General features: G+C 32.4%; 1 protein-coding gene across 1 annotated transcript in view; it reads left to right on the forward strand.

Annotated features, from left to right (window-relative positions):
- Nucleotides 1-17,813, forward strand: part of LOC148313958 (uncharacterized) — a 148,204-nt gene that overhangs the window by 15,525 nt on the left and 114,866 nt on the right. The window contains exons 3-4 of the mRNA XM_088270865.1: nt 3,902-4,085; nt 6,579-6,692. Coding sequence (XP_088126991.1) covers nt 3,902-4,085; nt 6,579-6,692 — 298 coding nt within the window. The remainder of the gene's footprint in view (nt 1-3,901; nt 4,086-6,578; nt 6,693-17,813) is intronic.

Genomic DNA, 17,813 nt, shown 5'->3' on the forward strand with positions numbered 1-17,813 from the left:
GTGATTAAACAGTTATAAAGCCGGGTCCAGTGTATCTCAGACACGGAAGTCACGTGATAAAATTGGGGGATTATGGGGGTTTGCGTACGTCGAAAGTAGCGATAAATAAATTAACCACTTTATCCTGGCACCCTGAAAGGTAAGGGGCACGGAATATAGAATACAGGATACAAAATAACTGGGTGCAAGGTAACATGTGACCATCTTCATTCTTTCCAACTAAATTGTTCATAATTAATGTACGCAGGCTGGACGCAAGTTCGCAGCTCTCCAATGTTCCATAAGTTTTGGGACGCTATTAACCCCTCTTCCAGCAGTCGTATTGACTTGCCGAAGTTTTCAGCAATGCAGAACAAATTCCATATACCCGTGTAAGTGACTTTTGTAACCTTCGAATCCCCTGGGAAATTTCAACTTAGTTTGATTCAGGATGCGTATAATATTTACTTTCACAAAAGTAACGTCGAAAAACGGTCGATTGTTTTATTTTAAACGAAGTTTTTCCTAGATACGTGAAGCGTACTTTTTTCATCAAATTACTTAAGATCTTTTCGGTTTAACAACAGTCTAGTCTAGAAAGATAATTTATTATTTTACATAATAATAAAAACGCAAACCTACTTTATTTAATTTAATGTTTGTAATTCAATGGACAATGAATCAATTATTTTTTTCAATCATGATTTATTATATTCGAAGCGTAATTTATTCTTTCTCTTCATTTGATCACTATCAAGTCCTAATGATACATGGGACACTACTTCTTATCGATGCAGTGTTATCTATATCGTTACTTGCGTGAGGCCAAGGTGCTTAATCAGTCTTACGTTTCAGTTCCCAGTTCAGTTTGAATAAAAATTACAGTGAAAAATCATTCAGCTTTATTCTGAACCCCTGGGAATTGAATCCGGGACCTCTAGTTTGGTATCCAAACGCTTTAACTACCACACTATGGAGGTGGGAAACTTAGTCATTATATCAACAGCGACAAAAATACCTTAGATCAGTGGTGGCCAACATTAAGCATACAATGCGCCAATGTTTGTCACAGACGAGTTCAGATTTACCAAACGACGAAAACGCAATTTTTCGCATTCTTATTTTAACTTATATGGTTGTAGAATTGAGATAAAGGAAGTATCTGCCTGAGTAAAGAAAATGAATAACTCAATCACGCTATTCAATTGTTTACATTACGCTTTTCAAAATACACAAGTGTATTGGACCACCAATCTACAATAGTTAGACATGATCTCTTGAAATATAGGGTGATCACTAACGTGGACCCCACTAGTAGTGGTACAGATATCAGTGAATCTTGTTTGGTGAAGATAACAGTAGACCATAGTTGTTGGATATAATTAGAGAGAGACAGTTCTGAACGAGATGAAGGTCGTAAAGCGAAATCAGCTTAGAACTTGAAGGATAGAAAACGTCACTTGTAATCGTCTTGAGCGCCACATTTGGTTCATGTGCCATGGATTGACTACCCCTGCCGTAGATCAATGATTAACTATAGACACAATTTTGTTAAAAAAAAATTAACGTAACTATTTATCACATATTTTACTCACGAGGAAAAACCGAAAATATCTTTATGATTTTTGGTGGAGAATTATTACAAGTAAACTATAGTAAAACCTCGATTTAACGTACTAATTGGGGGGTGGATTCGTCCTTTAAAACAAAAAGCCAGTTTTATAAAAAAAGGTTTTAAATAAGTCAAAATATTTAAAAAATATATAAATAAATAACATTGTATTTAGATATAAATAAATAATAATAAAAACAAACGAAATTCAATTTGTGATCGTCATGGCCGCTAAAAATTGTATACACACGTTGACACTTACATTCAGCTTGTATAATATTAACCGGCATCTTTAATTATTTTTCATTTAACCAGAATTTTGTACGTTTAGTAGAGATTATCTGAAGTTCTTTACATAAAGGTCCATTATATCGATATTTTACTTTAATTAAATCTACCCCTAGATAAACATCACAACTTTTATGCATAAATAAACCCATTTATTTCAAGCCAGATATTTACTGTTTTCTTACATTATTCATAAAAAACGTTAAATGTTTCATCATTTTTACCATCCCTCAATTTTTAGTTTATTTTTCCATGAATTTTTATCCTTATTTACAAAGGGTTGTGTACTAACTTAACTAATACGAGTATGCGTATATTATACGTACATTAACATTCCAGTAATTCTACCCAAAAGTTTCTCATGCATCAAACTAAACAAGGAACCAACGAGGTTCATGCTATTTTCGTTTCATAAAAAAATATGCTGTATTTCCTCTCTTGAATAAAAAAAAAATCAGTGTTTAATATTTACCCTCCATCTCAATTAAACTGTAACTTATCAGTGAATTTAAATTATTATTCGTTATACAAGTGAACATTTTTTACTAACTAACTAACTAACCATCACGCTGCTTCCCCACAGGGGTAGGGAGAGAGAAGAGAACGCCACACCATGCTGTCTTTATAAACAATTTTCGCCTCTTCCACATTCGCCTATATATATGTGTGTGTGTGTGTATATATATATATATATATATATATATATATATATATATATATATATATATATATATATATATATATATATATATATATATATATATATATATATATATATATATATATATATATATATATATATATATATATATATATATATATATATATATATATATATATATATATATATATATATATATATATATATATATATATATATATATATATATATATATATATATATATATATATATATATATATATATATATATATATATATATATATATATATATATATATATATATATATATATATATATATATATATATATATATATATATATATATATATATATATATATATATATATATTATATCAATCAAGTATGCCAAAAACTTGAAAGTGGTCAGGTTAGGAGTCGAAACAATCGGCGGGTATGTATGAGGAGAAGCATTAACGTGGAAGAGTCGAAGAATGTTTGCAAGAACAGAGTGGTGTGGCGTTCTATTCTCTCTGCCTATCCCTGCGGGGAAGCGGCGTGATGGTTAGTTAGTTAGTTACATATAATATTTTTACTTATAAATTAATATTATTACTTTATTTTATACAAAATTATGCAAAATTTTATGCAAAATTATCTTTTACATTTGTCTTTTCAAATATTAAAATTTAATTTTAATACCCCCCTAAGTGATTTTTATTCAAATGGGCTATTTATATTTTGACCGTAATTATTATTTTTGTTGAATATTAAGCTTAGTCGGTGGGTTACGCTGAACGTAAATGTTTTGTTTACGACATTATGAGGACATGAGTAATGTTATTTTTTTAAACAAAATTTGGCATGATCAGGTATATCAAATGCTTGAAAGCGGTCAAGCCAGGTATCAGAAGATGGAAGAATATGGAAGAGGCGAAGAATGTTTGCAAAGACAGAGTGGTGTAGCATTCTCTTCTCTCCATCTGTTCCTGCGGGAAAGCAGCGTGAAGTTTAGTTAGTTACATAGTTTTTTTTAAGAAGTTGTAAATATCAAGTGCCCCGTAGTACCTTCCTTTATACGCAAGCAAATACCACATAAATGCTTGAGCAATATTACGAAGTATTTCATAATGCCTTCTATTTAAAAATGTATGTAACATGACATTACGCATTGTTAATTTTAAGTTAGAACGTACTTAATAAGATATTACTTCGAGAAATAAAAATATTTTGTTTGTTGATCCACTCAATTTTTTATTAACCAACTAGTTTCGGCAACAACCTGTTGCCCTCTTCAGGGTTTATTTATGACTTTTAATTAATGACAAAGGTAATGCTTTCAACATTCAAAACATACTTAATAAGATTTGAATTTCCCTAGTGTGCAACATGACAATAGACGCTCGTCTACTCCGCAACAAGTCCGGACGAACTTCGGGTCAAATTAAGTCTCCGGCTTTGGAAGGCCCCACCGTATGCTCCTACCTGCTCCAGCCAGCGGCCGGTCAGCGCGTGGAGATACAGCTATACCGGCTTGTTGCCGCTGGACATCACAACGGAACAAGGTAAAATTCACGTTTCCTTCTCAGAAACTCTGTTATATGTAACACGTTATCAGTTGCTCATTACGCGAAACAGACAAAATATGCAAATTCGTTAAAATTGCAAACCCGTTTCTTACTTTTTACACCCTAGTATATAATAATACTTACTTTTTTTTATTTTTTAACAAAAATGATAATAATATTAGTATACAACCACTCACCGAGATTTTTATGTCTACCGGTTTCGAGACGTCAGGACAATCACTACTACAGCATGCAAACAACACTACCCTTCACTACCATAGCACAATTTACACACTTAAAACTACACAAATTGTTTAACACATGCGATGTTTGGTCGACCCGAAGACAAACATGCACTAAAGGTTTCAGCACAAACATGCGTTACGAGCCGAGGTTAATAATATTTATTTAATGTTACCATGAACTGATCCCCGAAGCACAGGAGTGATCACCTTGTGAACGCAGCGTTACAGTTGACGCAGTGTTATCTTGTAGTGTAAACGACAAGATAACACTGAGTCAATACGATGCAGTGCCCTATGCACCATTGGGTGCAGATAAGGTTAAGAAAATAAGATATACACGGATAATTTCATGATAAAACTGAATGGTTTGAATATTGTAGTTAAATTCAGATATTTGACTGTCTGTCGCCTTTTGAATGCTGATGATGCTGTGTTTCTTGCCGATAGTAGAGAAGATCTGCAGGCGCTGGAATCACAAAATATGGAAATTCATTAAAAGCTCAAACCCGTTTTTTACTATTATATTAACGCCCTATTATATGCCTTCTTTACATGGATAATTTCATAAAGGAACTGAAAGGTTAAAATATTGGAGTTCAAATGATCAATTTGACTGTCTGTTACATTTTATATGATGACGATATAATGCTTCTTGCCGATAGTAGATAAGACCTGCAGGCACTGGTTTCATACACCTAAATATACGAAATCATCTACTGATTCCAAAATTTCCTTCCTTGCATACATTATATACCTTTGCCAGCAGATCTTCTCTACTTTTGGCAAGAAGCACGTCATCGTCGGCATACAAAAGATAGCAGACAGCCAATTCGATGATTTTTACGCCAATATGTAATAGTGTATGAGTAAAACTACATTTTATTTCATGCAATTATCCATATATAGATCAAACAGCCATGGCGACATAAACACATCCCTGTTTAACACCCTTAGAGATGCCAAATCAAGATGAAAATCAACCATTTACACTATGCGTGCTATCCTCGTACAAAACTGCAACCAACGCCTTGGATAAGCTTACTGATTACTTCATACTCAGATAAAACCTTCCATCAACTCGATCGTACGCCTTGTGCAAATCCACAAATGCGCAAAAAAGTCCTTAGTTTTTTGACAAAAACTTCTCTGAAATACGGCGCAAAGCAAAAATTTCCAGTCATAAATCCGCTTTGAACATCCCACGCTTTCAAAAGTAAAACAAATTTATGAGGCAAATGTAGTTGGTAATAGAAGCAGAGAAAGATCGGGGAAAACTTAGGCATTATCAAGTTTCTCAATCACTTGATAGTGATCAGAAGTAGGAATAATTGGCGGGTATATATGAGGAAATCCGTGGATGTGGAAGAGGCGAAGATTGTTTGCAAAGACATATTGGCGTGGGTTTCTATTCTAACTCCCTACCCTTGCGGAAATATGGCGTGATGGTTAGTTAGTTGATTGGTTCTATGTAAAATATATTCATATGCATCGGAGAAAAATATTTTTCATAATAAGAATGCAACTTTGTTTTAAAATCTCTATAAATATTTTATTTAAACTTAAAATATTTAAAGTGATTTTAAAACAAAGTTACATTCTAATTTTGAAATGGAAAATCACAAAGTTAGTGCTTCAAATATAAATTATATACTTGTAAATATTTTTTCATCAATAAAAATAATTCGGTATATGTTTATGTATTATAAATATTTATGGGATTTTGAGGAAAATATAGTAGTGTTATCGTCAAAGGGAATTTTTAAATAGTAGGTACAAATTTGATGCCTGTAGTATAACGTATGTCTGCCTCCTTAGTGTAATGGTCAGCACGCTCGGCTGCCATACTGGAGGTCCTGGGTTCGATTCCCAGGGGGGGGTCAAATAAATATAAGTGATTTTTTCACTCTTATATTTATTCAGTATTATCGTGGACTGGTACCGGAAGCAGAGGGCTGATCACCTTTCCTTCATGCGTTAACGATCAAGATAACACTGCCTTTATATGATGCAGTGCCTTATGCACCATTGGGGTGCGGATAAGGGTTTGACTGAAAGTATAACGTATCATGTATAACTATTTACGTTTTATTACGTATTACGAATTTTCCAATATTAATTGAAAGCTTTGAGATCAGTCCCAATAGTAAGTAATCTGTTGAACATTTAAGCGAGCAAAATATGATTCGATTTGCATACTAAATGTTGAATATACACGTGGATATTTACTAATTGTTGATTGTTTCAGTTGTATCGGCGGTGCCCTCCGGCTGGGTAGCACCGAGCTATGTGGAGTTAATGAGCGCTACACCCCGCCGGTCGTTCTGTTCGCCGATCATGGAGATACCACGCTACTATTTCAGTAAGTCTTATCAATCCTATTATGGGCCGCCTAACCTCAATTAATATTACACTATTATTTATGGTACTATACACGCGCTAGCGCCATATATCGCTCTACCCCTGGACTTATCTAAACACTTATCTTCTGAACGATAATTTAATGACAGTTTTTACTTGAAGATGCATATCTTAAACGTATTTAGTTCATTTAACCCTTGTCATACTATTATTTGTTAGAAAATTGTTTGTTGCTAAGATCCTACTACTAACTTCTACCCATATCCACACCAAATGGTGCATAGGGCACTGCATCAAATTGATGCTATGTTAATTAATTGCTATGAAGGCAAAGTAATTAGCCCTGCGTTTTGGATGCCGTCAGGGTAGTATTTGAAAAATATTCTAGTGAAAAACATTGATATTTTTTTACTTCTCTGAAAATCGAGCCTGGAACCTCCAGCATGGTAGCTAAATATTTACTCCAAAAATACCCTTCTTTGAAGATTTTGAGATGTCAAAATGGAAAATTAGGTTCATAATAAACGATGAAGTGGAGAAACCTAGATTTGTAAACAGGATTTGGACACAAGTAAAGTGTTGTGGACACAAATATTTATTGTATTCAAGAATAGTCGTGGTTTTCCCTAGAACTCAATAAATAAAAACCGCAACTTTGTCAAATTTAGTTGTGACCCTTTTCTCGCAAAATGAGAGACAATTGTAATAAAAATGTAATTAAAGTATAAACTTGTATCTTTCTGTTAATACTCATGTTACACATTTAATAAAAATAAAAATATAATAACGAAACCCTTATCCGCACCCCAATGGTGCACAGGGCACTGTTTCATATAAACACAGTGTCATCTTGATCGTTTACACATGAAGGAAAGGTGATCAGCCCTCCGCTTCAGGTACCAGTCCAGGGTTATATTAAATAAATATTACAGTGTAAAAATCACTTTTATTTATTTTACCCCCCCCCAGGGAATCGAACCCGAGACCTCCAGAACGGTAGCCGAGCGTGCTGACCATAACACTACGGAGGCGGACATTCAATATAGTTGACTGTTTAGTATCAAGGCTTTTCAAAATGGGTCAAATCTACCGCAAAGTTGTTTGCCAAATCGATTAATGAGATGATTGTGCGGTTTAAGTGTTACATATTTATATCTCACCAAATTAATTGGTTAAATTTGAGTTTACGCTCGCGATAAGGGTATGTCGTTTAGAAAGCAGTCATGTTAATGAACGGGTTATGGCATCGTTAGCTAGTTCCACTGCTCGCATAATTATGGTAGGAAAAACGCTTTTCATTACAAGCCTTTTTTCTATTTTCGTTCAATATACACAGACACTAATTTACGCTCAACGTAAAAGATAATATTACATATTAATCTCCTGGAAGAAACATAGATTGACCAGATGTTTTTAGAGACTACAAAAATTCCAAATTTTTTGACTCCGTAAGGACTACATTATTCATTAGGAAAGTATGTTTGGCTAGGTAGATAATGTCCAGGGTTCAATTTTTGATTCAAGAGTCTAAATCTTCTTCTTCCTGGCTCTATCCCAACTTTTCGTCTGTGTATACTATTGGGATCAGCTCTCCTCATTCTCCTCATGGTCCGTCTATCATGGACAATGTCACCTGGGCCGTGCCTTCGAATCATATTTTCTTTCTGTAGCATCCACGATTTTTTAGGTCTTCCTATAGATTTCTTTCGAAAAAGTTCCATGGCGATTGCCTGATTTATAATATGATCAGGTTCTCTGCTTCCTATGTGCCCATAACATCTCAATTGCCTTTCCTCTACCTTACTACATATTTATACGTATTTATATCTGTTACTCTTACTCCCACGAATGTATGAACTCTTTATTTTGTCTCTAAGGGACACTCGAGCTGGCCATCTAAGCATTTGCGTTTAAGCAGTTTCTAGTTGCGTAGAGGAGGTATTATACATCGTTCACCATACGAAACCATAGAACAGTGCGAGTTTTACAATTGTTTGATAAACGTTTGGCTTAAGTTCAAGAGTTTAAAAAAATGAATGATTTTTTACACTGTGTTATTTATAAAATACAACCCTGAATATATTCATTAAGTAAAAGAAAATGACCACATCTTCATGTAATTTAAGATCAAATTAACTTTGTATCAGAATCGATCTAATGTAGTGGCCTCTAAACCATCGAACGAAGAAAATAGAATGGATAAGATTTATGTTTTAAATGTAAAACGATATATATTTCTTTCTTTTTTTTGAGTATTATACGTAATACAAATTAATTTCCCTAAGTTTTGTGAATATATCAGAATCCAATAATTGCTATAAAACTGTTTTTTTTTCTTACTTACTTTTATCATAGGTATTTAATTGATTGGTTGATACAGTTTGAACAGTCAGGAAAAGCGTTATAAAATTCATTTCCATGGTTATATATTATTTGATAAATTATTAAGTAACAATTTTTTTTAACCCAGTGTCTTCTCGTTTCTACAAGACGACTTTGTACGACACCTGTTGGTTTAATTTTTATTTTAAATATAATAAGAGGAAAAAATTTCTTTTTACGTCAAAGTTGTATTTTATTTTAGCAATATATTTTTCTTATATTTATTAACCCGCTTAGTACACAATGAAATGAAACAGTTTAATATAACCATTATTACAAGGGAAATACCGCTTAAGTACCTAAATTGCTCGCCGTAAGATTTATCATGAAAAAATGTTTAATCCGCTTTCCGGTTTTCGGTTGTCTGAACTAAGTAATTTGTTGCTTGATTCCAACAGAGTCACGTTATTCTGTGTTCTTTAACAGGGGCGGTAAATGGTTGCGAAATTGATAAGCGGGATGCTTGCGAGACACGCTAAGATTTTCAGTGTACCTATACACTTTTTTAAAAGGAAAAATCCGAAAAGACTCTACTTTAAGAGGCTTGTCTGCAGGTAGGATAGTAAGGACAAGGAAAGTAAATGTGAAAACACGTCACAAATACCTTGACCAATTGAAAAAAAATCTTGAATATATTTTACTAAGATAACTCGTGAATTTACATTATTATTTCAATTAACCTTCAATCCAAAACAACAGTTTGATTGATTGATACTCGTATACGTATCATTTATCAAAGATTAAATGTCGAATTTTGTAGTTGTAATATTAAATTCTCCTTTATACGTTGATTTGCGAAACTTTTTTATGCGAACAAGAATCGACTTATACTGACAGATTATATTGATTTCAATTGAAATTGAACATAAAGACGTAATTGAAAACCTGAATATAAAGAACCATTAATGAAAAAAAAACTAAAAACAAGTACATTGAAATAAACTGACGTAGCATGCTCTTTAGTAAAATATACACCTACACAGTTTACAGGAGTAAGTATCTTCTTTCAGATAATGGCAGTCCACCGGTGATATTACTTGAAACTAATCCAAAAGTGGAAGAGTTTCAAGTATTTTGTTTTTGTTTTCCTTTATCAAAATATATTTAAATTTTAACAAAACAGTATAATGATAGCGCTGTAAAAAATATTAAATATTTTATCCTTGTCGAATCCCATTTCCAATCCATGTTCCACAACATCCCTCATAATCCAGGAAAATAATTAAACATTGTGTTAGCGGTATTCTTTGTTTGGTATAATATAAATTGATGGACGTTGATGTGGGTTCTGAGTTTAGGGTTAGGTGTACTCAAAAGTGGTCAGCCGTATCAGCCATATTTCTCCCTCCATTCAAACTTTTAAAGAAAAGATTTTCTAACAATAAAAATGTGTAAAAGCTTTTGCTTTCGCATGTGAAGCAAGGATCATATGTTTATATTAAATTCTTTTCTGGAGAAAATGTGTGTATAGTCCATGTACCTTTATAGGTTATTAAAAAAATTGTAGTAAATTTCACGTAGGTAGAATGCAAAACCCTTTTTTTATATAATCGCAATGTACTTATCTGTAGAGCACTTTACGTACTCTCCCAAATGCCATTAGCTATTTTACACCTTAACATGCATGCTAGTACCTACTATAATCGCAATACTTAAAGTTGACATAAATAAAAATTGTTTTTTGCCCTTTTGGCTTTTTTTGTTGTTTTATAATCATTTAAGATCTTATGAAAAAATAATCTAATTTCATTTATTACAAATTATAACGACATACAAATTAAATAATGACTTATTCAAGTGATAAAAATTCAAATGTTGTATTTATTTTCATAAACATGAATTATACCAAATACCTAGAACGAAATAATCACTATTTGTTTAAATCTGATTAATCATGAATGTTTTTAAACTATTTTATCTGATGATAAAATATGAATTTAATATCCTTAATACGGACAAACTTCTTCTTTCACAACTAATTCTATTGCAACTTTCTCTTTGGATACATTTAGCATAGTAAATGTAATTTTTTTCTTTGTTTATTTGATATATCAGATTAAAATATTTTTTTGAAGTCGAAAATCGAATGTCTAACCTAATAAATAATTGGACTTACTGAATATTCCAAATATATACATATGTACGTAAAATCGTTAATTACTACGGATTTTTTTGCTGTTTTACGGCCAAGATACATATTCCTTCTTTCGATAATTTTAAAGAAAAACGTATTGCTACAAAAGGTGGTCAATATGGAAGAATTACACAAAACCACAGCCAAAACACAATCTTCACTAAAAGTAAACGTTAGATTATTGAAGCAAATATAAATTTTCCCACAGGGTTGATATCCTTACATTAAAATGCAATTTACTTGCGATTGGTTCGGCTCTACCAGTAATTAAGTTTATACACGATTGGTTGGGAAACTATCAGCCGGGGATGTAATGAAAACCTCTATCAACACGTGCTCCTAAACCATTATACAACCACTCTTAACGTTGGTTTCATTTGGACAGATAAAATTCTCAATTCGATGAAATAAATGAAAATATTTTATTTTTAAGAAAATTCCTAGAATTATCGCATTTTCTATCGTTTCCACCAATTAATTTTTTTTAATGCTGATCGAAATTAACTTACTTACAAACTATCTGCCGCTTTCCCGCCGAGGTAGACAGAGAGAATAGAATATTACACCACTCTTTGTATTTGCAGACATTCTTTGACTTTTCCACATTCATACATCTCTCCAAAAATAATTTTTGGAACTCTTACATATGTATAACATTAATCTCATGACGCTTTTCATATGAGTTCATCAGAGCCATCTTTGTTTAACTGAGAAAGTTTTTATTTAGTAGAAACTCTTTTCGGATGTTTGGAAGATATTTTTACTTACTGGGAAACGCCGGAAAACGTGATTTTAAATTTTATGCAGCTTATAATTTTACCAGTTATTTTTTTATTTAATATGAACACGAGAAATATGCGGGATCCAAGACGTTGTTAGATTGGGAAGACAACGAAGAAGACAATGGTATGCGCATGTGAGGGGAATGGAACCATCCAGACTCCGCCACATTGCACTGCACGGCCAACACCAAGGTAACGACTACCGAGCAGACCACCAAAGAGATGGATTGACAGGTAGGAATTAAGATCGCAGGAGACTTATCCTCCTTAAAAACAGGCCACAAAGCCTACACTAAGCAGAAGAAGAAGAAGAAGGTGAACAATTATTTTGACATTATTTTTTGACATCTCATCAAAGATGAAGAAGAATATGGAAGTCTGGGCATTTATGGAGCTGACGACCATCATAGATGAATACGTCATACGTCATTCTTTTCATCTCACCAATAGATGTCTTTAGTGAAGTTCTAGTGATTCAAGAATGTTTCAAAATTGGTTCATATATATAGAACTTCCAAGAATTTGAGTAGTGTGGTTGTCAATATTGGGTAGAATTGGTGAATGTTACACGTGTGTAAAGTGATCACTTAAACCAGCCTATGACGGTTGTCAGCCCCGTAAATGCCCAGACATCCATATTCTTCTTCATCTTTTATGAGATGTCAAAAAATAATAATAAGAATATGACTCCTTTAATTGGAGATAATCCAGATTTTGTGAACAAGTATTTGGATACACTCAAAAGGTTGTAAATTATTTTGACACTTAAAATATTGATAGATTTTTCATCTTAAGTTTAGATACCTTTAATACCAGAATGTCCTTTATACCAACATGTGTGCAACATTGTAATATGTGCAATATTGTAATATGTGCAAACTTAATATGCATGGCCGAGAAAAAAGAGCTTCGAAATCGAAATATAAATTTTCCAGTAGCAGGGAAATGTATAAACACCGCCCGTTTAAGCATAACACTCGAGCAAACAGCCGGAACGTTGTACGCTGCAGGATTTCACTGCGGGGGAAAATATTCATATTTAAATGCTGGATGATAATTTGTTCTGGCGTTTCTCCGTGCGTGAGAAATGGCCCGGAATGCTCAGCGAGACGTGTAGCGAATCATCTGTTTCCACCTCGCTGGCCTGAGAGTCTTGTCTCGCCGTATGCTTTGGCCAAATTTGGCCCCATCGCCTCGGAATTCGGGATCATCCGATCAAATTCTACGCTCCTGATAACTATTTAGGCTTTACAACCAGTTTATCATTTTCTTTCACAATCACGACCAATTTTATCGAAAATATTATGTCATAACTCATTTATGTTCCAAATTGAAGATTGGCTTCAAATTTTAACATAATTTTGCAAATTGTATGTATATACATATATATATAAATATATATATATATATATATATATATATATATATATATATATATATATATATATATATATATATATATATATATATATATATATATATATATATATATATATATATATACAGTGGGTGGCCAAATTATTAGGGACACTTCGAATTTCCTGTAATTTTCATGTTCAAATGAATTTAATGAGCAAACAATTAGGTTTTTTAATTATTTTTTTATTGATTGGGGTGCTTTATTTAGAATTTAGAAACAATGTAATCAAACATTTAATAAAAGTAATAAATTTTTATCATAAAAAGCGATTATTCAAAAATTTCAGAAGAAACCGTAATATTTAGTAATAACACCCTTAGCTGCGATTACAACTTCCAAACGTCGGGGCATGCTTTCTATGCAGATTTTTATATTGTGCCGAAGATTAGGGTTACCATGCCATACTCTGATAAGAGTTTCTATCAGTAACCGCTTGGTGGTGATGACTTTTTTAGCAATTTCCCGTTTCGTTAGCCTCCAAATATTTTCAATGGGGTTCATATCCAGCAAATTGCCCGGGCAAGGCAAAACACATACTCAACAGACGTTTTTTTCAGCCAGGAATGCGGTAACACTCCTGGCTTTATGACACGGTACCAATTCATGCATAAACACATACTCTTCATCACCAGGGAACCATTCCTTAGCCTCGGCTGGAGCCGACTTTTCAGTACTCGCTGGTACTGGTCTTGCCTCATGGTCCCTTCCATGATATGGCTTCCATGATATGGAGGCGTCCCATACCCTAAAATGAGATCATGGACCACAACATTATGCTAACAGGGTGTTTTTAACCCTCTTTACCAGGCAGTCCGGGTGGAATTTTTCTCCTGGGCCCCGTCGGACGAATTAAGTTTTTCCCACCAAAATTTTAAATGTTGACTTTTCTTAGAAGCAGACCTATAAAGTATTACCATGATTGCAAAAATGTGTATTTTTTATTATCTTCTTATTTTATTATACAAATGTAAGTCATAAATACTCGATTCCAATCCGAAACAGTCATATTCTGGAGTGCTCTGGCCCATAAGAGTCGTTTTTTCTTCATGGCCTCAGTCAGGCGTAGTTTTTTGGTTGGACGTCGACCAATTAGATTTACTTCGACTAACCGTCTCCAAACTGTCATTTTGGAGGCGTTGATTCCTACATCGCTTATCAACGTAGTGGACAATCAACACACGTTTTACGATTTTGGAAATAGATGTCCCTGATTTTACGGTGATCACGCGGAGTGGTGATCGTTTTTCTGTCACTTTTTCAGACGCGGGCTGCTTCTAGAGGTGGGTTTTTATGAATTTTTCTTTTTATCCGGTTGACTCCTGACTTCGAAATACCTGTGAGTGCTGCTATCTCTCTTTAGGAATATGTAGAATGAAGTAGTTAGGTTGGTACTTCCCTACATTTTCTTGGAGATATGTCTAAAGACTTGCCCATACTTAAATTTAGAATATTAAGGTTCAATTCAAACTATGTAAATTGAATTTTATTTAAAAAATAATTGAAATTAACTAAAAAAAAAAACTAACTAACCATCACGCCGCTTCCCCGCAGGGGTAGGCAGAGAGAATAGAGCGCCACACCACTCTGTCCTTGCAAACATTCTTCGCCTCTTCCACGTTCATGCATCTCCTCATACATACCCGCCGATTGTTACGACTCCTAACCTGACCACTTTCAAGTATTTGGCATACCTGATCGTGCCATGTTTTTCTCGGTCTTCCTCTGCTTCTTTTCCCGCAAACATTCGCCTCATAAATTTGTTTTACCGTTCTTTCCTCACTCATTCGTTCTACATGTCCAAACCATCTCAACACACCTTTCTTAATTTTATCGATAATGCTTATCTCAGCTTTGCATTCTTTCCTTATTTCACTATTCGCACATCTATCATACATCGTTTTGTTACACATTCTTCTGAGAGATCGCATTTCGACTGCATTCAGTCTACTTTCATCCTTCTTTTGCCAACTCCATGTTTCACTTCCATACATTAGAGTTGGAACCAGGACTCCGTTGTGCACTGCCAGTTTAGCTTCCGCTGATAGGTTTTTATTTGCTATAACTGATTTCAGTGCACCGTTCACTTTGTTCCCAGCATTCACTCTCCTTTCTATATCTTTATCAATCTTTCCATCCCTAGAAAACATACTACCCAAATACACGAAATCATCTACCTGTTCCAGAATCTCTCCGTTTACCAATATTTCACATTCAGATCTGCATTCTTCTCTTTCAAAAACCATAATCTTAGATTTGCTAACATTCATCAATAAGTCACTTTCCTAATAAATAATTTATAATTGAAATTAACTTATTAAATTAGCAAAACTAATAAATTATTAAAGAATACTTAATTTTTTATAGTCTTGGACTCAAAAAACATACAGGAAAATGGTTTAAAAAAATATTAACTGAGCTCACACCAACACCATTTTTCACTAATTAACACTAAAATGAGAAAAATAATTACTTCTTTGATATTTTGCAGCATTGCTACGTCTTAAAAACAATAATTATGATACCAGCAACAAAAATAAATACTATTTTTTAATTAGAACAACTTTATTTGATCATAAAATTCATTTAAACTTGAAAATTACAAAAAAGGATAAGTGTCCCTAATAATTTGGCCACCCACTGTATATACATATATATATATATATATATATATATATATATATATATATATATATATATATATATATATATATATATATATATATATATATATATATATATATAAAACCCTTATCCGCACCCAAGTGGTGCATAGGGCACTGTGTCATATAAACGCAGTGTTATCTTGATCGTTTATACATGAAGGAAAGGTGATCAGCCCTCCGCTTCAGGTACCAGTCCATGGTAATTTTGAATATATATATATATATATATATATATATATATATATATATATATATATATATATATATATATATATATATATATATACATATATATATATATACATATATATATATATATATATATATATATATATATATATATATATATATATATATATATATATATATATATATATATATATATATATATATATATATATATATGTATATATATATATATATATATATATATATATATATATATATATATATATATATATATATATATATATATATATATATATATATATATATATGTATATATATATATATATATATATATATATATATATATATATATATATATATATATATATATATATATATATATATATATATATATATATATATATATATACCCATTTCTAATAATAAGCCGCTTAGGCTCACAGAAATAGTTTTTATTGGAAATAATAAAAACACAAATATTTCTCTTTTTAAAAAAAAATAATAAAACAATCCACGCAAAACTAAACATAGTTCATGGTAGACACTAAGTCGGAATAATCGGCGCTTATGTAAAAGGCGTTCTATTATCTCTGCATATCCCTACGGAAAAGCGTTGTGACGGTTAATTCGCTAGTTAACTAACTGACTAATCATCATGCTGCATCTCCACAGGGGTACGCAGAGAGAATAGAACGCCACATCAATCTGTCTGTACACAATCTTCGCCTCCTTCACGTTCAAGTCTTCTCATCAGTTATCGGCTAATTAAAATATAATTTTTTGGGAAAAATTTTAGTTGCCTCGAAATAAATTGACAGTATGACCAAAAAAATGTTATAAGACAATATTAAATTGTACATGAAAACACTGTTTATTTTTACTACTTGAGTATTATATTTATTTAATATAATACTCAAGTAGCAAAAAAAACAGTTCATCTTTGATGAGATGTCAAAAAATATATGAAAATAACTCCTGTAATTGGAGATAATCCAGATTTTGTGAACAAGTATTTGGACACACTCAAAATGTTGTAAAAAAAGTGTTATTTTTTAATTTATTTAATATTATTACTATTCACATGTCGATAAAAGTGATTGTAGCTTTCAAAACTAGTCGTTAAAGATAAATTAAATACTCAAGTGGTAAAAAACAAGTGTTTTCATTTACAATTGAATTATAATCTTAACTAATTTTAATTTGTATAACTTTTGCCCATCAAAGGTTTTAAACATTCAAGTGGTCGAACGTTTTCGCCGTCGCAAATAATATTTTAATATCCCATTGATCTTTCCGGGCGACACAGATAGGGATGGAGACAGTTGGTCTTGTAATAATAGGGTAAGCGGGGTGGGTTGCCTCATTTGGCCCCACGATACCTTAAGTTTATATTTAATTGATGTCGGTTGGTCCTCTCAACCCTACGACGCAATCAAGATCGACAATGGTCTAGGGGATGGGGCGTGAGAGGGGGATATAATAAGTCCTTTTAACCATAAATCATCAAACCTATTCATTTACAAAATTAATTCTAAGTAACTTGTTAAACATC

The sequence above is a fragment of the Brachycentrus maculatus genome, unplaced genomic scaffold, assembly GCF_059751285.1.
Source record: "Brachycentrus maculatus isolate JH-2025_06_01 unplaced genomic scaffold, ASM5975128v1 h1tg000004l, whole genome shotgun sequence".
Classification (NCBI taxonomy): Eukaryota; Metazoa; Arthropoda; class Insecta; order Trichoptera; family Brachycentridae; genus Brachycentrus; species Brachycentrus maculatus.